The sequence below is a fragment of the Petromyzon marinus genome, chromosome 1 (genome assembly GCF_048934315.1).
Source record: "Petromyzon marinus isolate PM22_M1 ecotype Great Lakes invasive population chromosome 1, UKy_Petmar_22M1.pri1.0, whole genome shotgun sequence".
NCBI classification, from domain to species: Eukaryota; Metazoa; Chordata; class Hyperoartia; order Petromyzontiformes; family Petromyzontidae; genus Petromyzon; species Petromyzon marinus.
The window spans coordinates 24207578-24233127 of NC_133667.1; the positions used below are offsets into that span (position 1 = coordinate 24207578).

At 44.2% G+C, this 25550-nt stretch overlaps 1 protein-coding gene and 1 long non-coding RNA gene across 3 annotated transcripts in view; one reads left to right on the forward strand and one right to left on the reverse strand.

Moving 5' to 3' along the window:
* Positions 1–25550, reverse strand: part of MAP1B (microtubule associated protein 1B) — a 96639-nt gene that overhangs the window by 54445 nt on the left and 16644 nt on the right. Inside the window, exons 1-2 of one of the 2 annotated variants that reach the window (XM_032945871.2) lie at positions 21962–22211; positions 13091–13192 (exon numbers count right to left, since the gene is read on the reverse strand). In XM_032945871.2, the coding sequence (XP_032801762.1) occupies positions 13091–13192; positions 21962–22055 (196 nt within the window). In that variant the 5' untranslated portion in view covers positions 22056–22211. Of the gene's footprint in view, positions 1–13090; positions 13193–21961; positions 22212–25550 lie in introns of those variants that run through there. The other variant, XM_076065907.1, reaches the window with a different exon arrangement.
* On the forward strand, positions 1760–4499 carry LOC142924165 (uncharacterized). The gene is made up of 3 exons (XR_012941329.1): positions 1760–1851; positions 3115–3184; positions 4208–4499. It is a non-coding gene; the product is annotated as an uncharacterized LOC142924165 (long non-coding RNA).

The window sequence follows — 25550 nt, forward strand, 5'->3', positions numbered from 1 at the left end:
CGCACAGGCATCCAGTGTGATGTTTAAAAGCCGTCGTTAGGACCACTGCCCTGTTATCCCGCCACCCCCACCCCAATAAAAGTCCAGACTCGGGGTGCAGCCCGATTTAACAAGCCCACGGCAAAGGCACAATACGCAACGCAAAGCTGAAATGTCATTACACCCATACACGAGTGTGCCAGTTTGGATGACTGCTTCAATTTCCACCGAGTCAAAGGCCATTTCATAGTCTGCAATGGACAGGACATAATTGTGTTCGATATAACATGTATTTCCAAGAAATGTATTTAAAGTGTGTATGTGATCGATGGTAGAGAAACCTTTCCAAAATCCAGTTTGCTAGTGAAGTTGGTTGACTTCTAAATTGAGGGTGACAGCTTGGAGGGGCATTCACTAGTGGACAATGAGAACATGTGAATGCTTACATTTCACGTGAATACAGAACATAGTTTTCTTCCGATGAGTCAAGATGGACTGGTTGACCCATGAGTTGATTAGATTATGATTCAGTCATGATTCAGTCCCGATTCCTGTCAGGAATCGATTGTTTTTTGTGCTATAGGGGTAAATGAAGCGGCCTCTAGTGGCTAATGAGGTGACGTGAACCAATTATATCAAACGTACGCAAATCAAATCTTACATGAGCAATTTGATGCATGTATTGTGAGCTTAAGAATCATGTCAATCAATTAAGCAATACATCATCATCATACCTCCAATAATGTATACCACTTTGCTGAAAGTAAAAAGTGGTTGTCCTTTGGATGTGCTGGTCTTGCCACGGGAATGTGGAATGTCTCACTGCCACGAGTACTAAAGGTTAAACAAGTTACGTGAATAACTCTGTGCTCACCGTTAGACACATTGATTCTGACGAAACACCATAAATCAAGATTTATTTATAGATTATGTATGCATTGGAAGTCAAAGATTCATATTAATGTATCTAAAAAGTTGGATAAGATTAGAAAGCACAATGCACATTTATGTTCACCTTGCTAAGCAATTACAGACTGATAGCCAGAGGCTAGGCTGGGTAACTCAATGCTCAGTGTGTATTACACAAACAGCATTTCCCCCATGTTTGACGGTTACATTTCCATATAAATGCATGCAGTGCGTCGGGAAATATGATTGTGACAACAAGTTCAGGCACGTACATCATGGGACCTCCTTTGTCAGTACCAAAATATGATAATAGGTTTTTTATCCCCTTTTATCTGGCAACAAACCAGATGTTAAGATGTTAAAACACCAAACTGAAACCTTTTACTGTACAAGGAATCATGTCTACATTAACCACAATGCTTGTGGTCAGAATGTAAACAAAAAGCACTCTGATAATATATGCATTGTCCTTGAAACTGATTGGTCTACACAAGAGACAGCTTTCATTTGAGTCTCGTCTCAACCAGTGTTAGACCAGAGGATGCCAAAAGGCGTACCAGCCCAAAGACAATGCACTATCAGAGTAATGAGAGCTCGGGGTGAGCATCTTTGGTACTGGCAAAGGAGGTCCTATGATATAGATGCGCACCCCGTGCTCTCATTACTCTGATAGTGGCATTGTCTTTGAGCTGTACGCCTTTCGGCGTCCTCTGGTCTAACACCGTTTGAGACGAGGCTCAAACGAAAGCTGTCTCTGGTGTGGACCAATCAGTTTCAAGGACAATTATCCGAGTACGTTTTTTGTTTGCATTCTGACCACAAGCATTGTGGTTAATATAGACATGATTCCTTGTAAAAGGTTTCAGTTTGGTATTTTAACATCTTAACACCTGTTTTGTTGCCAGATAAAAGTGGAAAACCCTATTATCAAGTCAAGGCACGCACCAGCATTTCTATTCATAGGTAATAAAGGCTTCCACTACAGTGAGCACACAGTCATCATCATGATCATCGTGTACATGCACAGCCCGATTGTCAACCCACTGCTGGAAGATGGCTTTCCCACACCGTGCGGGATATTGGATCATACTTCAACCACACTGGTTAGGGCTGGTTAGACATGGGAGCATAGCCAGTGCAGTACAACAGTCGTTTTGTTCGACACTGCCCTTTACTAACCACAGCGTAGCCCTGTAGCAGCCTATAACAATGTAGTGTAAATGGTGGTCACCTATCCCAAGTGCTACCCATGCTCAAACCTGCTTAGCTTCCAATATCTGAAACTGCCCATTCTGAAAGATTTTGTAAGAGACGTTCATTTCCACGATCGGCCCAAACTTTATTTTCAGAATAATCAAACACCGGGAGCTGCATGTATGCGTTATCAATGTTGATACCCAATTCACGGTACACGCAATGAATCGTGCATGTGAGAATCGATGCTTTTCATTCGTGTACCGTATATATAGGGTACATGTGCCCTCTGAAGCCATGCTAGAGGTGCTACCATTCACTGTCATGTGAAAAATAATTGGAAAGGTGGGATGAAAATGGAGTGGGGTGAGATGAAGTGTGATACTCATAGCTGCATTATTATCAATGATGTAATTTGTCCAAATTATAAATCTCCCAGCAAACAAACTACAATGGTTACCCTCCTTTTCAGGTTTGATCATTGATTCCGTGATGCTGTCAAACTGTCATGTCTGGCGCAATTTACCCAGTTGGCTGGAGCCGTTTGTGACTTGGTTGTGAAAGGGCCACATATGTACCATGTCTAAGAAGTAGTCTTCCTGCACTGGTGTTCATGACCAATACACCCGGCATGCAACCGATCTCATCCGAGCAAGATCGAGCCCAGACAATGCATCGACAGATGACCAGAATGTATGGCAGGTTGTCATGAGCAGCTATGGGGCTGAACTACATGGTGGGTAGTGCAGTGAAATCTATTTTTGTACTGTACTTCGATGCTCCCACATCTACACTTCGCGTTCTCACCAACACGCAATAAATGGTGGACAAATAAGTTTCATGACCCACACAATGTGGGGGAGGCCTTCATCCAGCAGTGGATTGACAAATGGCCAGTTCATGAACATTCTTGGATTATATTCACCTACACTGCATGAGCAAACACAAACGTGCACCCGTTGTTCTGTTAGCACCGATCTTGTACCAAACTGCCGTTCTCCAGCATGTTAATGCACACCCTCTCCTTTCCAGGTCTACTTTGTAAAGGAGACCTGCTGTTGCTGTCTGGCCACTCACGTGGAAGTAAAGACATAAAAGAAACGTAAATAAATCCCTCACCGAGCCTCAGGACTCTTTCTGTAAATGGTCCTGCTTTGAATTATTTTTAGCCTGGGGCCTCTCAAAATTTTCACTCCTCACAACCCACCACAAAGCATGTTTTCATGTATTACACAGTCATCAGGTGGTGTGGTGTGAGGACTGGAGTTTGCCAAATCCTAGTTAATCCAATTCCTTATTGAATAGTTTACAAGATACCCAGAGAAAAAAAACAGACCGAAAATCTGTACAAATAGGTTAGCAACCCATTTTTTATTACTACTTTAATTTTACCAGTTAAGGCTCATTCAGCTATCAGCTGTTTTTCAAAAGTGACCTGGCCACAAACGATAGCTCGACGAAGTGGCTTATGAAGTGGGAAATTATAGCGGCAAAAACATGCGTTTAGAGAAACTCTAAATGCCTGTTCCTAAATACGGAGAGAAAACCAGAGGACTTAAGAGAAAAATCCACGCGACCAAGAGGAGAGAACATGCAAACTCCAAATACACAGGCGTCAGGGTCGGGATCGAACCCACAACCTCCTGTATACCAAGTGGGGGAGAACATCTCGCCACCGTGGCGCCCACTGCAATTTGTTTCATCCACTGTCATTTACTGGCCACTACGTAGCCCTACAAGCCGGCCTTGCAAACCCTGGATTGCCATGTCTGGCATAAAAGATAAGAATAAATAACATTTATGCAAATGATGTCATAGGCTTTTCATATTCAAATGATATTAAAAAACACACAGAAGCGTAGCTTGGCAATGCTTCCATTTGAAAAGAAGTCCAGGAGGATTCAAGGTCAGAGCAAGGCGCTGTACAGTATTTCATTTGCACACCACACGCGCAGCCTGCCAGGTGGGGCTGTGCATTTTGCTAGAATAAAACAAAGACCTCGGTCAAAGAGCAATGAGAGCAGGAAGCACAACGTCTCTCCAGCACACACACTTGTGCATGCACATACAGCTACTGTGTGCAGGATGTGTGCATATGTACGTGTGGTGGGGTGTGTGCATGCAGAGCACAGGGCAGCTATGACACGGGCACGTTGGCACCATCGGGAGCACAGGTGGTGCATCTGCCAGTCATCTCAGTCAGTTGATCCGTAACACCTGGGTGTGTCCCGTGACCTTCTACCGGCGAGCCGTCGACACTCCACGTGGTCTCAAAGTACACCTTGCCTGGCACAAGCACCATGGTGTGGGGTTCGAGCATGTGTTACTTGCTCATCACACTCGTAAGCACACCACCTCCCATGCCCACAGCTACTGTGTGAAGAGTTTCGTTTCTATGCAAATATGTGGTCTGTACATGTAGGGGTTTGTATATAAACAGGGCTGAAGCAGCTATCATCTTAATAATAAAAACATTGATAATATTCGATAATTTTTCCAAAGACTCACTGATTCTCAAGACATTTTTCAACCAATCAAATGTTATTTCTTTTAAAAAGGAACCTTTTGTAAAAAAGGGGCCCTGTACATGAATAACAATTGTTTCATGAGGGCCTTGCACTCCTTTTTTGTATATCGGCTGAATTACTGAGATGGTGTACAACTGTTACGAATAAACCATTTTTAAAAATTCTGCCAAACAACAACAAAAACTAGTTTGTCGCATACACATTTGATGGTAATCGAATAAAATAATGTTGAAAAGTTATCAAACAAAAGTGAACGACTGGCTGAATATTTGTTTATCACGCTGGTCCAGGCGTAACGAGCTACTGCTGGCTCCTAGCGCAGGTCAAGCCCGGTGCTTCCTTTAACGCCAATGGCGAACTCCCTTCCCTTCTTTGCCTTCCCTCCGCCAAGTGCGATTGTTTGCTTAGGTGTAGGCTCCGGCGTCCGTCCGTTTTTCCTTAAACGCCCACAGGATTCCTTCGGAGACCCCACTACCCCCGCTAATGTGTAAGAAATGTGATTGGCGGCCAGCCAAGAGACAACAGTGTGGACCGCGTAGGTATTTTTGAGAAACGAGGCAGCCAGGGTCGATCGCAAAAGTGTGGAAAACGGCAATGGATTAGAGGCACAGTGGAGGGAGTTGAAAACGAGGCCCATGCTTAAGCTGCATTTCTATGAAGTATTTACGAGCCAATTTGTAATGCTTCCCAACTAGAGTTGAAAGTGGTAGTGCATAAGCTCTGTCCATCCAAACAGTGGGGGAGGGGGGGGGGGAACTATAATTCTAGAAATGACGATCAAGTATGAGAACAACTATCGAGCAAAACTGTGTTGCTATCGGGACTCATCCTCTTAAAAAACGGCCAAATAAAAAAAATGTTCAGAGTTGCTGAAAAAATGGAGACACAAACTTGGAGAAATCAGTAATATTCCCATATATGCAAATAGATTTTTCCATAACTGCTCATTAATAATTTTTAAGACAAAATCACGAAAGAATGTGACACAATCCACGCATATATATGATTTCCCGAACCTGTTGAGCTTTATTTGGCATCTATACAAAACAGACTGGAGTTATTTGCGAAAGCCAGTATTCATTTTCACCTTTTTTCCCAGTGGCAAACAAACTAACAGTAAAAATCGATAATTTGCGAATTAACTTGCAACAAGGCCAGGTTCAATAAACAACGCTCATTAAACACGCAAATATAATTGCGTGCAGAGGCAATTTTGTGGTAACCTCGCAAGAAAGTCATAACTATGACAACAAGTGTGGAGCATGCATGTGACACGCTGCTCTTGCTACGTTTTGGAGAATAAATCGCTTGCCAAAAAATTGTTGTGAAGTGCACACGAATTCACTTTAAACTCATTTTGCACGTGTGCAGTATGGGCTTTAGGGAACGGAACTGCAGTACCTGGGCACCGTGCTCAGGTGTTAGCGCAAGGACGTTTACAAAACAAAGCAGCCCAGCATCAACTCCTTCTCCCGCAGCTGGCCCTGCAGATGGCTGCAATTAATCACCCTGAATACACCGATATCGTCAGACCACCGAAACTAATGGAAAGCCAAATAAGTACAGTACTTGAGTTAGAGTGCCTGGGAATACCAGAGGTGTTGTAGGCTTGGACTGTACTTTTTTTATATTACCAGGTCAGGCCCACAGAGCTATACAGCTCTTTTTAAGAAGCAACCTGGCCACAAATGATCGCTCAAAGTGGAAAATGTATAGCAGCCAAATTCTCTAAACGCATGTTTCTCAATGTAGACGGAAAAACAGGAGGACCCGGAGAAAAATCCACGCTATTATGGGAAGAGAGACACCGCTAACTCCAAATATACAGGCGTCAGGGTCGGGATCGAACCCACGTCCTTCCTGAAGAGCAGACAAGGCAGTTAATATCATGCACAGTGACCACAAGATGAGAGATTGTTATCCGTTTGTCTATATTAAGTTGAATGTTACCATCCCCCCAGATGCGTGGGTCTTCTTAAAGGATCTGGTTTCATTCCACATGCCAAAAAAATTTGGCACCACTTCCAGGTCTTGCTTTTTCATCCACACGTGGGCTTGAATAATAGGATGAATTTGGTGCCTCTTAAGATACCACGTTTCGGTTTACTCTTGAGTGGCGAAAGACTGACAAAAAGTAAAATTTTCAACAACTTCCAGGCTCTAATCCATGTAAAAAGTCTCAGATACTAGGATGAAATTAGCACCTATGGGAGACCACTTACAGGTGACTCAGCGCACAAATAGGAGGATTTCCAACTCATTTTATCCATGGATAAGTATGGATAATAGACTCGATGCAGGATGAATAGGATTATCAACGCTCCTTTGTGGTTTCAGACAATAGTTGTATAGAATAAGGACATAGTGAAGAGCAGTTTCACTGTATTAGCATGTTGGGAAGTAAACATATACATTTACTGCCATTTGGAACTTGATAATACCAAAAGTGGGCTTTGATCGAAATGAAATTTATCACAAGCTCTTGAAACCATGTTGATTTGATTCGAGTGCAATGGTTTAAGGCCACAACCTACAAATTCAAGAGACGTTGTTCCCTTTAATACCGTGTGTGATATTGCGTCACAATATTTTTTATTCTCATTGTGGTTTTTGCAAAACTGGGAGAAAACATAAATTAAATGTTTTTTTTATATCTATCTCGATATATAAAAAATTATCACAAATAAAAGATACCACGAATCAGTTTGGTCAAAGTAATTATTCTCAAAAGCATCACCTGCACAGTTCAGGCGGGCACTATCGCAGGGTCGAGTAAATCCAATCGCGCAGCCTGAATTTTCTTTGCAACTATAATCATTCACCCCTGAGGTATGGGGTTCACTCCGCATGGTTTCCATTACAACAACAACACACCACAAACATGCAACCGTAAGTGCACTCAATCCCAGTACAATACTACACCTTGCGCAACGCTCACACAATTCATACAAATGCAGTGTGGGACACATTTCACATGCTAACAAAACTCACGACGTTTCGACCACAACACAAGTGGCCTTCATCAGGTGAAGGGACCAACCTGTCCTGTCCTCCGAAGGCCACTTGTGTTGTGGTCGAAACGTCGTGATTTTTGTTATTTTATTTTTTACCTACGTGACTTTACCCAATAGAACCAAAGAATATGGATCCTTGCAGTCACGAAAGCTTTAAATCTAGAATTTCACATGCTGACGAATGTAAAAATTCTGTCCGCATTTTGGCTGAAAATTACCGACACTTCAGTGACAACAAAAACGGAGTCAATCGCCAAGGTGACGTATTTTAGCCATTTCCTCAAGGATGTAAACTTGTACAATGCATCGACATGTATATATTCGTAAATATGTCATCCACCTTTGCCCTTCGGTGTGTAATGGGTTCAACTGAGTTGCAGCCGTAGACTTGGAGGCAACACATTTATTCAGCTCCAACACACGGGGTAACTTTCCCCTTAACAGAATAACAACCAGGCTAACTATACTAGTCACTACGTAACTGACACTATGGACCGGGACCAACAGCTTCGGCCCAGGTCCACGTGTTGGAGACTCGTTGAACGGAGAACGTAGACGAAGGTTTCTTCCAGGATGAACAAACAACCCTGGCCTCTCTCTCGGGACCCCGGGACCCGGCTTATATTCTCTGTGGCGTGGCCGGCTTCGCCCTTGGCCACGTCCACCTTCCAGAATCCTCGGGAAGGATCTGGATCCCAATCACGTGACCACCCCTAGCCCCCTCTGGGGCCCCTTTTTAGACTTAACTGGTTACGTGTCCTCCCGGGTCAACCTGAGTGCCATGGCCTCGAGTAACCTCATCCTTCGGCCGGCACCCACACACCCTGTCCTGTAGGGGCCGGCACTGCACGCCATGCGTGGTGCCATCTAGCGCTTTCATTCAGCACTCACAGGGCTCCTCGAAGGCTGGTACTACACCCACACCACTGTGGTATCCGCGATGTCGCTACACCGCACGCCGTGCCCCTCTAGGGCCGGCACTGCACCCAGAAAGTTGACATCCAGTGATGTCACTACATATGTAAGGCCAAGTGACAAGATGTCATTTTATTTTGAAAAATGTGCAGCCCCAAGGGACACGCATATTATTCACTTTAAAGATGCAGAGTAAGAAAAATCCAAGGCTTTAATTTTGCTATGGCAGGGTGAGGATTTTGGAGGATTGATGAGGCCGAGATGAGGAATTTCACAAAGTGCAGATTTGTTGTGTCCATGTGTGTGCATACAAATGTACAAGCCCTGAGGCAAGCCACTGCTGGATGAAGAAGGCATCCCTAGACCAGTGAGCTAAGAGTGAAGATGTCCGATTGGCTACGTACGGTGCGAAAGAAGTTCAACATACATACATCCCCATCCTAAGTCAATCATCAAGGGTCGCTTGGATAATTTGGACTCCAAAGACCGGTTCACATATTATTCATCACCGATGCGAGCTGTGGAATGAAAAACATTTAATTGTTTCACAAAGCAATGCCTATTTTAGCAACCCCAGAAGGATGATGGCGCAGAATGATCCATCGCGATTAGAACTCACAAACTTCTAATTGCGAGTCAAGCACTATAAGCAGAGACATGCACTCAGTAGCATATAGAAATACTATATTATCAGCATTAAATATTCAGTAAATGCACGTATGTTCACAAATGTGAATGAAATAAAATACATTTTTGTGCACAGTGTAGCCTTTCATTTATGGGAAGAAAAACACCTTTTCCTGAATATATGTATTTACTCACTTTAACACGTGTGTTACGAGTTCAACCAACATCTTGACGAAATTATAAAACGCACTCAATTAGGCACGCAGAGTATTTGTGCTTTGTGGTAGCCGCTAACACTGGGGCCACTATTAGTGCCTCGAATGCCTCGTTCCCACAGCCACTGGGAAACTGGGCTGTTGCCATTCCATGTACAGGAGGATGGTTACCCACTGCATTTTACAATGCACGATACTGCGACATACAATACCAAACACACACCAGACTTGAATCCCACCCCCTCTGATTTGATTTTTTTTTAAGTTATACGCAGGTAAAAAAATAGTGCACATTGACAGATGATGTTACGTGGTTGTCTCTGTATGAAGCTTTACGCATGACCCCTTCATATGCGTGAGTTTTCTCACGCATATGACAAATAACAAGACACTCACCACATTTGTCATAACACTAGCTAAGAACAGAAATATAGATAACAGCCTCATATTTTGGAGAATAGCTCTCCTTTACAGTTAAGAGGGAGTAGAGGGTTACATTTAAATAAGATAAGTGACATGGTCACCGGAAGTCTTCAGTGTAGATAGTTACGTGGACATCTCCGTAAACAGATGAAACCCAAGATAATTGGACCATCTCACAAGAGACAAATAATATTGGGAAAACACGGATAAAATGCCAGTCTAATATGTGCACACGGAAATGAAGGTTATAGGTAGGTTGGAAAATCCCACCATCAGGCAAGGCCTATACACGACTGGATAAAGGCTTCCCTAAATCACATCACACATGTTCTTGCGAAGCTTATCACTCCATCTCGCCACTTCTGTTAGCGAGCACCTATGACGGCAAACACGGCGTCAGGGGATGAGTGGCCAGAACCATACCTGGCCACATATGTCTCCCCTAGTATTGATGGTTACACTATGGACAGCCTAAGACCGATTCAAATATTCGTCACCGATACTGGCCATGGGCAGGAATCATTCTTGGGTCGCCGAGTTGATAATGCAGTGCAGCTAATCAGGGCACTATCGCTCTCCCAATATATACACACACACACACAGAGGATTTCAAAGTAGAGACTTAAACCAAAAACTAATTTTTTAAATATTAATTTCATTTGCCAGCTTAGTTTCAAACATAAAACCAACGAGGAACAGTAACTTCACACGGCCGTAACTAACAAAGGGGAAAGCAGCTAAGGAACACGAGACCACGTCTGGACGTTACAGCGTGAAAGCAGTTGCTTTGACAGAGCCTCTCCTTCACGTCTTCAGGTCCTGCCTTGACATAGCACACATGGGCACAGCCAGGGTTTTTATAAAAAGGGGAACAGGCAAGCACAATTGGCAATTGTAGCTGCTGTTTGTAATGTTAATGAACAGCGGCTCCAGTGTGCTTGCGTTAAACCCATTAGGTTGCCGTGACATTTTTGGTTAAAATGGTAAAAATAAAAATGTACCACCTTCGTCAACCAACTCTGTCTTAACTGCCTCAACTCGCGACAACTGTAGACACTAAAACAGTGGCTGTGCGACGGGCTAAAGTACGACTACTGTGGAGGGCTGAAAACTGAGACGCTCAGCACAAAGGCATTGTGTACTTAAGGAAATGGGGCCCCACACCTTCAGGCAAGGAGTTGAAACAAAGCATTAAATAATCAGGCTGCATACAAATTCCATATTAGACCACATGCATTGACAACCTTCATTCAGCACATTGGCCCAAAAACATCCAGTAAGGTGGGCTATTTCATTGAGCCATATTTGATATTAGCCCGATGATGCTGGAAGTATTTACCAGCGAAACGTCGTACTCAAACTGTAAATGTGGATTAGCTCTTCAACACACCGGTGGGCTGAAGTAGTGAATTATTTGTCTTTTGTCAACGTGACACTTTTTTTGCTGATTGGCCGTGTCGGGTGGTGGAGGGTTACGACACATTTATAAATAAACGCGATCTAACCCAAGAACCTTTATTATGAATAATATTGGTCGCGAAAGCCTACGTGTTAAACTAAGATATTTAAACCGAGTCAAATGGCATCGATTTGATTGCATTTTATTTATTTGCAGAATTTAAAAACGTTAATCCCTTAATCGAATTAGTTTTGGCACTTTAATCAGTGCGTTCGCAACACAGTCAAGCGCTCCAACGCCAACACCTCCCCGCCCATTTTGTGAATGCCAAATGTTTCAGGAGTTGTTATACACGGGCAGGACAGCGCTTCACTGGCACCACAGTGCCCAGCGGAGCTCAGATAATTGCAACTGGGGAGACATTGGGAGAGGGCTTTTCAAGGCAACAGCTACCACTGTCTAGAATTGTCAACTAGAACCAGACAGCACTAATCCCGTCCGCCCCCACCCCTAAACAAATCCAGGCTCTATCCACACCTCCCCCCCACTAAGAGCTACTTACAACATATTATGAGACGGACCATTAACATGCTCTCTAAGGCAATTATATGCTCTGTGATTTTGTATTACTGTATTTTTGGCCTCATTGTTACAAGGACTACACTTTGACAAAATTTACCACGCATGAACCACTTTGGCAGGAGCTATGCATCCAACGTTAGCAAAACTACAATGTAAGCAGCGATCAGAAGCTGCACACGTTAAAATGAGCTTGGCAATGCCTGTGGCGACACACATATGGAGGAATTTTATACCGTAGGGAATCTAGGGATTAAAAGGCAGATAATCCTGTGTTCCATAAAGCATGGCATGATTTGGACAATTGAATGACATTTCTGATGGTGATTAGATCCTTTTTATTCAAAATTCCTGTTTTATGAGAGTTTTGTCTGTCAAGATAAATAATGTTCCTAAAGAAATAATAAATCAAATTTTAGAACAGTATTTTAAATAATAATAATTTAGAGACCTTTAACAATCCACTGCTGGATGAAGCAGTCTCCACGTTCAGTCGTGAGTATTGTTTGACCATATTTTGCCACGTTGGTCAGTGCGGGTTGATGTAGGGGGTGCATAGGAACGGTTCCAATATCAATCATCAATGATGGTAGCAGCTGGGGCTGAGAATCGAACTCGGGTCACCAGGTTCTCAGCGCAGTGCGTAAACCACGATGCCATCGTTCAACTCGAATTTGTAGTTTCTTCTACCTGTGCATTAATTATATTTATCATCATCAATACATTAAATTCTTACTCTTTGGTTTTATTCGGTGAAGTCACGTAGATAAAATAAAACAAAATAAAAGAAAATAATTAAATCACGACGTTTCGGAGGCAACACAAGCTTCCGTCTGCAGGTGGAAAAGTCAATGCAGAAAGTCAACGCAGAATATCAGATATTCTGCGTTGACTTTTCCACCTGAAGACGGAAGCTTGTGTTGCCTCCGAAACGTCGTGATTTAATGATTTTCTTTTATTTTATTTTGTTTTATTTTATCTACGTGACTTCACCAAATAAAACCAAAGAGTATGAATCCTTGCAGTCACGAAAGCTTCAAATCTAGAACATTAAATTCTGTATGGAATATTATTTGCAGGAAATAGAGAATATGAATGCCAAACCCCCAAAATTGCTTTCGTCATACCTCTTATTACACGAAATAAAACCCGTCATAGAAATTGTACTAATTTTAAAAAACACACACCCCTACATGCGTTCGCAACTACACCAGCAAAACACATGGCACGGCCTTTTTAATAAAGACGATCTGGGGAATGCTTTTGGCCCTTTGATATGTAAAACGCGTGCCGGTTGCTCCCACTGACCTTTGACCTGCGCTGAGGAGCGCGCCGAGTGTCGGGAGATGAAAAGCTTGAGCTGCTGATCAAGATCACAGACAGCGGGATCCACGGCCCACGAGCGAAGACCTACGACGGGACACCACAGAAACAGCACTGTGACGAGGGCCGCCCCTCACTCATCGCGCTCACATGCACTGCCACACAGCGTCAACTCTCGATCATCCGCGGTGGCCAGGATACAACAAAATCACAATGTAAAAAAATGTATTATGCGGTTGTTGACCGACATACATTGAAGGTGAATACTTAGAACCGGTCCTCAGTTCTTTATTGCTTCTGAAATTAATAATTTACTTTCTGATACGTTTGTGGGTCATATGGCCACGTGTCAGTGAGACTCGATGAGTGAGGAGCAGCTAGTCACAGAACTACTGTGAGCTTAAAGATATTTGGTTCTCTTTTCGGGAAGCGCGGTTAATCTACAAGCATGGTTAATCTGTGCCCAGTAGTTAATTGTACAAGTCAGTATCTACCACTACGCTGCAGAGTGAATGGTCATCAGCTCTATCACACGAACCACAGAAAACAGATAAGAACTAACATCGCATGGGTTACCACTTCTTCAAAATCTAAAGTCAATGTATTGCTATAGTCATACAAGTGTTGGAAATTGATTTTCTCCACTGGTGGTCTTCAGTCAGTGGCGGCAGGGCCACATTCCTATGGTGGTGACCAGTATTTCCATACACACCAACTGTTGATGTCCCGCAATAGTGGTACTCAATGTATATGTGGAACCTATCCTCAGTTCTTCATTGCTTCTTAAAGTAATAATTTACTTGCCAACATGCTTGCGGGCCATTGTACCACTCACTGTTGCAGGAACTATGGGCTGAGACTTCGGAAAGCAGTTCATTTACTGTATTTATAATGTAATGAAAGTGTTTGGTAATTACGGTGGAAAACTGCCCGCGATTAATTGTAAATTATACACACTCCCAATGTTGTTATTGCAGTGGCGACAGCAATCCCAAACATATAATCTGTCAAATGTTATTAGCATCAATTAAGTTCAGCACGGTCATGGCATTGTATATGCGTGTGTTTCTATGCGTGTAAGTTCCAAGTATAATATGGCATAAAATTCTGCAAATGGTAATGCACTATTGCTGCTTTCTTATATTTACCATGTTTGTCTCTAGCATGTGTTTATCCTCCGTTGGTTTTACCCATCATACAGCACGCTTACAAGGACAGCCTGTTTTTTTTTACTTGGCAGGAGTCTCTGGCCATGGAATGGACACACAAATAGCCCAGTCTTGAAAATGGTGTCGTGGGATATATACAATCCGCAAGCAGACCAAACAGCTGCGTCAATTTCTCCATCAAACTCACAGTGTGCTGTGAGATGCAATAGCTATGCAAAATATAGTGTCATGCTTTAAACGAGGGGTGGAAAACCTACAATCCTAGGACCAGATATGGCCCTCAACTTCATTTCATATGACCAATGGCTGCAGAAGGCGTACCACTCTGGAAATTGGCTGCAAACAATATTTATCCTTCACTGCAAGCACCTAAAAGCAGCACAGATCAGTTCCTGGGTGGGGGGGGGGGAGATATTTTTAACCTGGATACGTGTTTATAATTTTAGCATGATCGGTCACTTCTGTCAATGCAGCGACAGAAGTGACGGAGATGTCCAGTATATGCGTTATTGTGTCGCCCGCCAAGGGTATTCGAAAGTAACACTCGACCCTCGGTAAGGACAAGGTTCTCGACCTCTGGCGCTGAATGAACTACTGGACTAGTGACGCTGGAATTTACTGCACAACAACGCGACCTCTAATGCTGCCCTGCCACCAGACCGCATGAACAAAAAAAACACGTTATAAAATGCAACCACTCTCTCACACATGTGGCTCGGCAGCATTGCAAATCATTTGCAGTTTTTGCTTTAGAAGACTAAAACACAGGCCACCACTGTTATCCAGCCACATGTGACACTATGACGAATGTCTCAACAGTCAACAGTGAGGTGTGTGTTTGCCCGAGAATCTGCGCGTATACGCGGGCTGGGTTACAGAGCTGAAGAGCCAGCTCCCAGTGAGTAGAGAGGGGCCATCTGACTATCCAAGTGTGCGCCAGCTGTGAGTAATCTCCAATCCACTTGTATAAACACACCAAACGCACGAATTAGCTGCTCACTAAAATGGCCATGGAGTTTTGTCCGTCCACTGTACATAGCATAAAGCATTCATTTTGTAACGCCGGTATATTGTGCACAATCGACACTTCATTTTTGGTATAAATGGTAATGAACATTTAAACATAATCTCTGTGTTATTAAATACAGCATATGATATTTGTTTCATGATCATCCTGACAAACCAAACAGCATTACACTTTTTTATAAATAAATTGCTTCATTCCAAAGCTTTTTATACAGAAAGCCCAGGTGATAAAAAAATGCTAATTTTCCGATTTATAAAATATACAGCAAAGTTACAAGAGGCCTATTGTGGTTATCATGGGTACAGAAATAGTATTTTAGAGAAAACCACATCGGATTTTTAACTACAGTTAACGGTTCATTGGGTGCTCGATTACTTTGTCCGCAAAAATATCCCACAACAATACCAGCTTTTTTGTGGTAACATCTACAAATAGACTTGTGAAGCGTTGGTTATAAAGTGGGTGAGTCAAAAACAATCACCCGCTATAAAAAAAAGTGTTGAAAGAGATATCTCGAGAATAAGCAGTCAGGGGAGAAAGCACGGTAAGAGGCACAGAGTAGTAAGGGAATGAGTCAGTGAGCGGATAATGGGTGAGGGTGACAGGCAAGCGTTTGGCAGCGACCAGAGAGAGAGTGTGCGCAAGTCAAGTGGACTGGCCTTGCAAGTGTGGGGGAAATATGGAAAAGAGCAACAGATTTTCAGTTGTTGAAAAAATTAATAGCGTCCTGCAATCATTGAATGAGCCAAAAAATGTAATGGGCCAATACACGTACCAGGAAAAAAAAATGTTGAATCAATGATGCATTACCAAAATAATAAGAGGAAAAAAGCGCATGGAACTACAGACCGTGAATCATTAGCCATCAACAGGAGGTAGGGAAGTGATTCAAATAATGAGCTAAATAAAGACAGCACAGACTCGGTATATCAAACAGACATTTGCAGCCATCTGCTCCCATTCAGTAAATAGATACGACTTGAAAAGACAGGCGACAGAGACCAGGCAGATAGCACTCCAATGGCATTTACTTGCCAATGAGAGCTGTCACAACAGCTGCAGGATACTCAAGCGTTAGCTTGCCAGCCCACAATCAAAAACACAACTGTCCCTTTCACTTCATACGTTCTTAGCAATCTCCACCTGTGGAAGGGCTTTCACTAGGAAGGCCACTTGTATCTGCTTGCAAGTTGCCTGTGTAGGCAGGACTCATGTGCTTAGTGAAATGGCCAAAATTGACCCAACGCATAGGGGCGGGGCACATTGTTCCCATTCAGCCTAGCCTAATAACAGTCAAGCGATTCTGAGCCATACAAATGGCAATCCATAAATACTTCAACATACCAGGTAATATCTGTTAACATATTCATATGTTTGCACTTTATATACTTATATATGAATATGAAACTCAAAAGAGAGTAGGGGAGTGGGAGTCAATCATAGCATTCAATCAATGGATTCTTAATTCTATCCTGGTATAAGTTTGAGTATTACCCCCTTTGTATGCATGGATATTCTCGAAGTTCCCCCATTTTTTTTCTCACACACGCAATGCGTATTGATGGATAAAATTGGCCAAACATTCCACTGCAGGATTCTGCTGAAGTAAAAAAATATTCTTGAGACTGAGAGTGGCTTCCTTGTTTGATAAATGCCATTATGCCGTGGGGAGATTGCTGCCGGACACATCATGATTTATTAGTGCATTCATTATTTTGATGTACATGATTTCACATAGCGTTGTTTTGCCTGCAACATACATTTGATGCATTGTGCGTGACACACACCTCTAGAGGGCACCGATATACCTGTAGGTGTATGACCTATTAATTTGGGATTGAGCATTATACGCTTTTTTGCCTAGTTTTTTTTTTTACCCCTCCTAGGCATTCCAGTTTCCTCCCATGTGCACAAATACTCAAGCAAACATTCAAGGCACTTCAGAACGAGTCTTGAGGCTCAGTGAGGCTTTTACTGATAAATTATTACCTGGGTTGTGTGCCACACCTTCCAATCAAATACTTCATCTCAATGGGGATTTACATAGTTGTGAATGATGGTCTTGATTGATCAACTGATTGATTTTCACTCGAGGAGCACAAGGTGCATGTTGCACCAGTTATATGAAAACCATTGAGTTCACTGGCAAAGTGGTCTGCACAGCCAAACATCAACTTTAGGAATGAATAAAAAGGTAATCCATGAAAGTACAAACAATAAGGTCTAATGGGCTACATAAGACTAATACTCTTATTTCCTTGGTGACTTACCATATAATGAAAATTATAAGATGCTCCAGAAAGTAACAAGCATGCCCAAGCGTTGTGCCCTGCGTCAATAAAATGCCACACATCTGATCACATCTCACACACGTACCCTCCAGCCTATAAGATGCGGCTACAAACTTGTACTTTAAAGTGCAGTAGAGAAAAAAACTGTGGCTTATCATTTGGATAACACTGCATATGTGCCAATTCAAGTCCTGTACATTAGACGGTAGGAAACGTCTACCGCAAAAATTTAGTTTCTCCAAACCAGAATGGAAAAAGGAAAAGGATTCGCAACGCACGCGATTTATAATTGCAATGAAAGAGTCGTGAGGCTCAGTGAGGCACCTCCGATAGGCACGATTGGCTACGTACGGTGCGAAAGAAGTTCAACATACGTTCATAAAATCAGCTGCCCTTCTCAAAATATTACTCTACCAGTGAGATTCTAAAAAGCCCACCACCCAGGGCAAACCCGCGCGCGTTTATCCATAAGGGTGCATCCCAATTATAAAGGATCCATTAAATTAAAGCCCTGTTTAACACGTAGGCTTTCGCGACCAATATTATTCATAAAAAAAGCTTTTTGGGTCAGATCGCGTTATTTATAAATGTGTCGTAACCCTCCACCACCCGACACGGCCAAACAGTAAAAAATGTGTCACGTTTTACAAAGGACAAATAGTTCACTACTTTATCCCACCGGTGTGTTGAAGAGTGAATCAACATCCTTTAAAATTTGAGTACGACGTTTCGCTGGTAATTACATCCAGCATGATCGGGCAATTCGCCAGAATGGTAAAGCCCTCTCCACTTGCTCCCGGGCTTAAATAGAAGAGCAGCAGCAGCAAGGTCATCATTTAACTCATTCAGGTGCAGTGATTTGAGGCGGAGGTTGGGGGGGTATTGTAATTATATAATCGATTGGTAATCAGTCAATGGTTATGATTAGTAATGAATTAAAGCCCTGATTGTAGGGATGCGGCGGGGGGAAGTTTGTGCCTGGTGGTTTGATGATGATGCTGATGATGATGGTGGTGGCTCTTGTTGAACCGGGATGGATGTCGAGAGGGCGGCCCCTTTCTCACCCCCGGCCCTATGTATCGGTGTCTCCCACCACCACCACTCTGTAACCACTCAATTTGGCTTCTCCCATTGTTGACAGCAGCAGCAGTGGCGGCGGCTGTTTAAATACAAAACAAACCAACGGGCCCAGCAGCGATCGCCTTGCTTTGGAAGACGACGACGAGGAGGAAGAGTGTGGCCCATTCATCAACGTAACCAACTTGGTGCGATAAACAAACAAAATACTTACCCAAACAAAAAAAACACGGTGTTTTAAGTCCCAATACAAGTTTAGGTGTTTTAAGTCCCAATAAAAGTTTAGGTGGGTGGGCAGGTGGTGGTGGTTTACGCGCAACTTTCAAAGCGACTTTATTTTTTGGGGGGGGATAAAAAAAAATTCCTCGCGTTTATTTTAAAGCCACTTTCGTAAAAAGTGACACTACGCTGCTGGGCGCGTTTCATTGTTTGTGGTTGTTTATATATACACTAAAGTTTTGCGAACACGAAACTTCGACACGAAACACATGCTTGTGCTGTTGTGTTCTGGAACACGCACACACACGTGCTAAAATACATTCACTACATACAGTACTGAACAAAAGCATAGAATAAAACACCACACAGACAGAAAGGCATTTGCTATTGCACGCGATGTTAATGCCCATATGTACGCATTAGAACGCTTTGTGTAAACACGGTCAAAAAGTTGAGAACACTTTACTCTCAATGTCCAGGACACACACACAAAAAAACTTCAAAGTTTACTTCGAAACCTTAACCGCTGACGCGCATGCAGATAAAAAACAATGCCCATTAAATGCAATAACTTAAGCGCCGAAAGACGTTAATGTTAATACAAACTCTACACAACGTGCAGCAATGCGAACACAAGATAAATTCCCAGCCTCTCGTCGTCACCTACAGCACGTAGACTCCCTCCCCATTCACACCGTCGTCTTTACGAGCCCATCTCACACACAACAAAGTCTGAACAGTACTGTAAATAGATGCCAGTCTAAATTAAATGAATCTGCGAGTCTAGTATGTGTGTGTGTGTATGTGTGTGTTTGTGTTTGAAGCGGTGACATTACCACGGACACCTCGTGTAATAGACCACCACCTTAATAAATCGGTGCTCGTAAACAGCACTTTACACCCCGCACAGCAAACTCTTCATACAATAACTGTACAGTAACTTTACGGCATAGACAAGTCACAATGTTGGAGCCTCGACTGCGTTGTGCCACGCCAACATTTAACAGATGCAACACACTCCACGCAATGGATTTGTTACCTTAATAGGCGCTCGCAAACCATTGTCGTCTCATGCAGCGGCACTACAATCTAGAACAAAGACAGACCCCCCCCCCACCCTGTGTTGAATGTGACAAGACTGTTGTGGCCAGTGTTGTTAGCGAGCACCTATTAAGGCCCCCCACGGCACACGTGAAGGGGGGTTTAGCAACCACGCCCGGCCGCCTTTGTCTCCCCCCGGTAGCGATGTTCACTACACACAGCGCACCAGGTACTCATACAATGAGCAACACCACACACATAAAGTCTATAATATACAGTCTAATATAGTCTATATACAAGCAACACCACACACATACAGTCTATAATATACAGTCTATAATAGTCTAATATAGTCTATAATATAGTTTATAATATACAACGAGCAACACCACACATATACAGTCTATAATATACAGTCTATAATATAGTCTAATATACAGTCTATAATATACAACGAGCAACACCACACATATACAGTCTATAATATAGTCTATAATATACAGTCTATCAAATACAAGCAACACCACGCATACAGTCTATAATATACAGTCTATAATATACAGTCTATAATATAGTCTATATACAAGCAACACCACACACATACAGTCTATAATATAGTCTATAATATACAACGAGCAACACCACACATATACAGTCTATATTATACAGTCTATAATATACAGTCTGATATACAGTCTATATACAACGAGCAACACCACACACATAGTCTATAATATACAGTCTATAACATACAAGCAACACCACACACATACAGTCTATAATATACAGTCTATAATATTGTCTATATACAAGCAACACCACACAGATACAGTCTTTAATATACAGTCTATAATATAGTCTATATACAAGCAACACCACACACATACAGTCTATAATATACAGACTATAATATACAGTCTATAATATACAGTCTATAATATACAGTATATATAAGCAACACCACACATATACAGTCTATAATATAGTCTACAATATATGTCTATAATATACAGTCTATATACAACAAGCAACACCACACACATACAGTCTATAATATACAGTTTATAATATTGTCTATATACAAGCAACACCACACAGATAGTGTTTAATATACAGTCTATAATATACAGTCTATAATATAGTCTATATACAAGCAACGCCACACACATACAGCCTATAATATACAGACTATAATATACAGGCTATAATATACAGTCTATAATATACAGTATATACAAGCAACACCAAACATATACAGTCTATAATATAGTCTTTAATATACAGTATATACAACAAGCAACACCACACACATACAGTATGTAATATACAGTATGTAATATAGTCTATAATATACAGTCTATATACAACAAGCAACACCACACACATACAGTCTATAATATAGTCTATAATATACAGTATATACAACAAGCAACACCACACATATACAGTCTATAATATACAGTCTATAATATACAGTCTATATACAACAAGCAACACCACACACATACAGTTTATAACATACAGTCTATAATATACAGTCTTTATACAACAAGCAACACCACACACATACAGTCTATAACATACAGTCTATAATACAGTCTTTATACAACAAGCAACACCACACACACACAGTCTATAACATACAGTCTATAATATACAGTCTTTATACAACGAGCAACTCGGCTTATACAGTACATTGTCTATACTGTTTGTGTACACGGTACAGTATGCGTGTTTGCAATGCCCCCCCCCCACAACAGATGACATTAATAGGTGCTCGCAAACATTGTTGGATCATTACACAGTGTGCATACGGTGCTGCGTACAGTGAAGTAATAGGGTGGTTGTACATGTGTATTGTTAGTGGTAGGCGTGCAAGTCCAACGTTCTCGGTTACACACCTTAACGCGGCAGGGGGTAACACACCAACACGCGTCCTTTAATAGGAGCTCGCAGACACACACACAACACTGGGGGTTGGTTAGTGAGGGTTCGTGGGGGTCCCTGACACACACCACCCCCCCAATCTCACCGCTCTCCACGTCGGCCAGGGCAGCGTGAAGCTGCCCGGGGTCGCACAGCTCCCCCAGGGCGACCAGGGCCCGGTGCCCCCCGCACCCTGCCATGCCTGTGTCCTTCTGGCTTCCCTGTCTGTCCGTCTGTCTCTCTCTGTCTCTCTCTCTGTCTCTCTGCGCCTGCACACTCGTGTCCTGCCAGCAGCTGCCGGCGTTGTGTCCTCCCTCCACCCGTGGCTGGATGCTGAAACACCCCCCAACCCCGTTGCTCGTTCCTCCCTCAGCGAAACCTCCTCCCTCCTCCTCCCCTATTCTCTCTTCCTCCTCCCCCATTCTCTCTTCCTCCTCCTCCATCCTCCTCCCCCCCATTCTCTCTTCCTCCTCCATCCTCCTCCCCCCCCCATTCTCTCTTCTTCCTCCTCCATCCTCCTCCCCCATTCTCTCTTCTTCCTCCTCCCCCATTCTCTTCTTCCTCCTCCATCCTCCTCCCCCCCCATTCTCTCTTCCTCCTCCCCTTCCATCCTCCTCCCCCCCATTCTCTCTTCTTCCTCCTCCCCCTCCATCCTCCTCCCCCCCCCCCATTCTCTCTTCCTCCTCCCCCTCCCATTCTCTCTTCCTCCTCCCCCTCCATCCTCCTCCCCCCCCTCATTCTCTCTTCCTCCTCCTCCATCCTCCCCCCCCCATTCTCTCTTCTTCCTCCCCCCCATTCTCTCTTCCTCCTCCATCCTCCTCCCCCCCCCCCCCCATTCTCTCTTCTTCCTCCTCCCCCTCCATCCTCCTCCCCCCCCCCATTCTCTCTTCCTCCTCCCCCTCCCATTCTCTCTTCCTCCTCCCCCTCCATCCTCCTCCCCCCCCCCCCCCATTCTCTCTTCCTCCTCCATCCTCCCCCCCCCCATTCTCTCTTCTTCCTCCTCCTCCATCCTCCTCCCCCCCCATTCTCTCCTCCTCCCCCCCCCCATTCTCTCCTCCTCCATCCTCCTCCCCCTCCCATTCTCTCTTCTTCCTCCTCCATCCTCCTCCCCCCCCCATTCTCTCTTCTTCCTCCTCCATCCTCCTCCCCCCCCCCATTCTCTCTTCTTCCTCCTCCTCCTCCATCCTCCTCCCCCCCCCCATTCTCTCTTCCTCCTCCTCCAGCCTCCTCCCCCCCCATTCTCTCCTCCTCCCCCCCCCCCCCATTCTCTCCTCCTCCTCCATCCTCCTCCCCCTCCCATTCTCTCTTCTTCCTCCTCCATCCTCCTCCCCCCCCCATTCTCTCTTCTTCCTCCTCCATCCTCCTCCCCCCCCATTCTCTCTTCTTCCTCCTCCTCCATCCTCCTCCCCCCCCCCATTCTCTCTTCTTCCTCCTCCATCCTCCTCCCCCCCCATTCTCTCTTCTTCCTCCATCCTCCTCCCCCCCATTCTCTCTTCTTCCTCCTCCTCCATCCTCCTCCCCCCCATTCTCTCTTCTTCCTCCTCCATCCTCCTCCCCCCCCCCCATTCTCTCTTCTTCCTCCTCCTCCATCCTCCCCCCCCCATTCTCTCTTCTTCCTCCTCCCTCCCCCCCATTCTCTCTTCTTCCTCCTCCTCCATCCTCCTCCCCCCCATTCTCTCTTCTTCCTCCTCCATCCTCCTCCCCCCCCATTCTCTCTTCTTCCTCCTCCTCCATCCTCCCCCCCCCCCCCCCATTCTCTCTTCTTCCTCCTCCTCCATCCTCCTCCCCCCCCATTCTCTCTTCTTCCTCCTCCTCCCCCATTCTCTCTTCTTCCTCCTCTTCCTCCTCCTCCATCCTCCTCCCCCCCCCCCATTCTCTCTTCCTCCTCTTCCTCCTCCTCCATCCTCCTCCCCCCCCCATTCTCTCTTCTTCCTCCTCCTTCCTCCTCCCCCCCCCCCATTTTATCTTCCTCCTCCATCCTCCTCCCCCCCCCCCATTCTCCTCCCACCCCCCCCCCCCATTCTCTCTTCTTCCTCCTCCTCCATCCTCCTCCATCCACATGGGAGCTCTCCACACCAAAGACAAAGGATCCCTCCCCCCCTCCCCGTGTAGCCTTTACAGACTGGTTGGGGCAAGTGCTGTTAGCGAGTACCGCCTACGAAGGCCGGCACGGTGCACGACCGGGGGTGGCCAGCTCCACACCCGGCCGCCTTTGTCTCTCCCAGTGGTGATGTTTACCACGCGCCGCACCAGGCACTCATTTGAGGCCGAGTCGACCTAGGGGAGGCCCAGTTACGGTTCAGATAATCGCCACTGATGGTGGCCGTGAGCGGGAATCCAAATCGGGTGGCCGGGTTTCGTAGCGCACGGAATATCTTAAACACACAGAGACAGACTCGCCGTCATTGCTCTGCTGACACTATCTGCCGGGATAATGTTGCTCTGGAAGGCCCTGGAGGGCGATGGAGACGCACAGAGTGGTAGTATTGCTCACATGTTAATTTTCCTTTTACGATATTTCAAATCAACCGGCTCTGCTTTCAGCAATATTTACGGTCGGATTTTGTATTTGGGGGGCCAAGCAAGAACACTGCTGAAGACTCAGCCCACCCCCCCCCCCAAAGTCTTATATTAAAGTAACAAAAAATGCTCCGTTAAAGAAATGAGTCTCAGCCTTTCCACGTTTTAATAGGGGATGAGCTCTAGAGATATATAGTGTTGCCCCCCTCACGTGTGTGGGGTTTCTCCCGGTGCTCCGATCTCTTCCCACGTGTATAAACGCTCACGAATTGGCAAAAAAAACATCTCAATATATAGAGAACTGCAGAGCAATTTGTTGGCATAGGGTTCACTGGCCGGCAGCCTTCAAACTCGCCTGTGGTTCCTCAGTGATTGTAAGATGCAATTTGTCTGAACGGCACAATAAAACGAATCATTAGTTTTGGCTTTTTTTTTCAGAATTCACAATTGACGCATTTAACGTTTGTTGAAAGTTTATCACCAACTGCTGTGCCATCCCTCCCCACCTTTTAAACAAGATCAAGCAGTAGGTTTGGCCCAGGGCCCAAAACTCGGAAGAGGGGCCAGGGCCGACGAAAAGAATACATCATCCATATTAGGGTTTTAATGAGAACAATAACATACCGTGCTGTATATTTAATATGGTCGGGCATTTTGGTAGTGATGGCTGGGGGACTGTGTGCCTGTATGTATCGATGTATAAGGGGAGGAGAGGTCCTGGGATGGGTCACTTCTGCTCTGGTTTTCTGATAGCCGAGGTAGATAAACAGGGCCCTGGTAGCTCTGTGATGCAAGTTCCTGCAGATTCAGTAACATACCACCAGTACTGCTACCATCCCAAACATCATCACTAAAAATCCTCTCGGCATCCAACATTACCACGAACACCATCATCATCAGATCCAACACCACCGCATCGAGTCTCATAATCCTCCATGCGTTTCATAAACACCCGCTTCAACACTAAAAACACAAATGTAATCATCCACCTTTTCCCAAACTCTTACTACTTTAACACTACCACAACAGCCCTTGACTTATACCACCACCATTAGGCTACAACACCACCACTACCATCCAGTGGCGTGGTGTGGTTGGCATGAGCTGTGGTGCAAGGAATGAAATTGCTCCACCTCCCGTTATTTTTCCCCATATTTTTAGCCCAATGCCTGGAC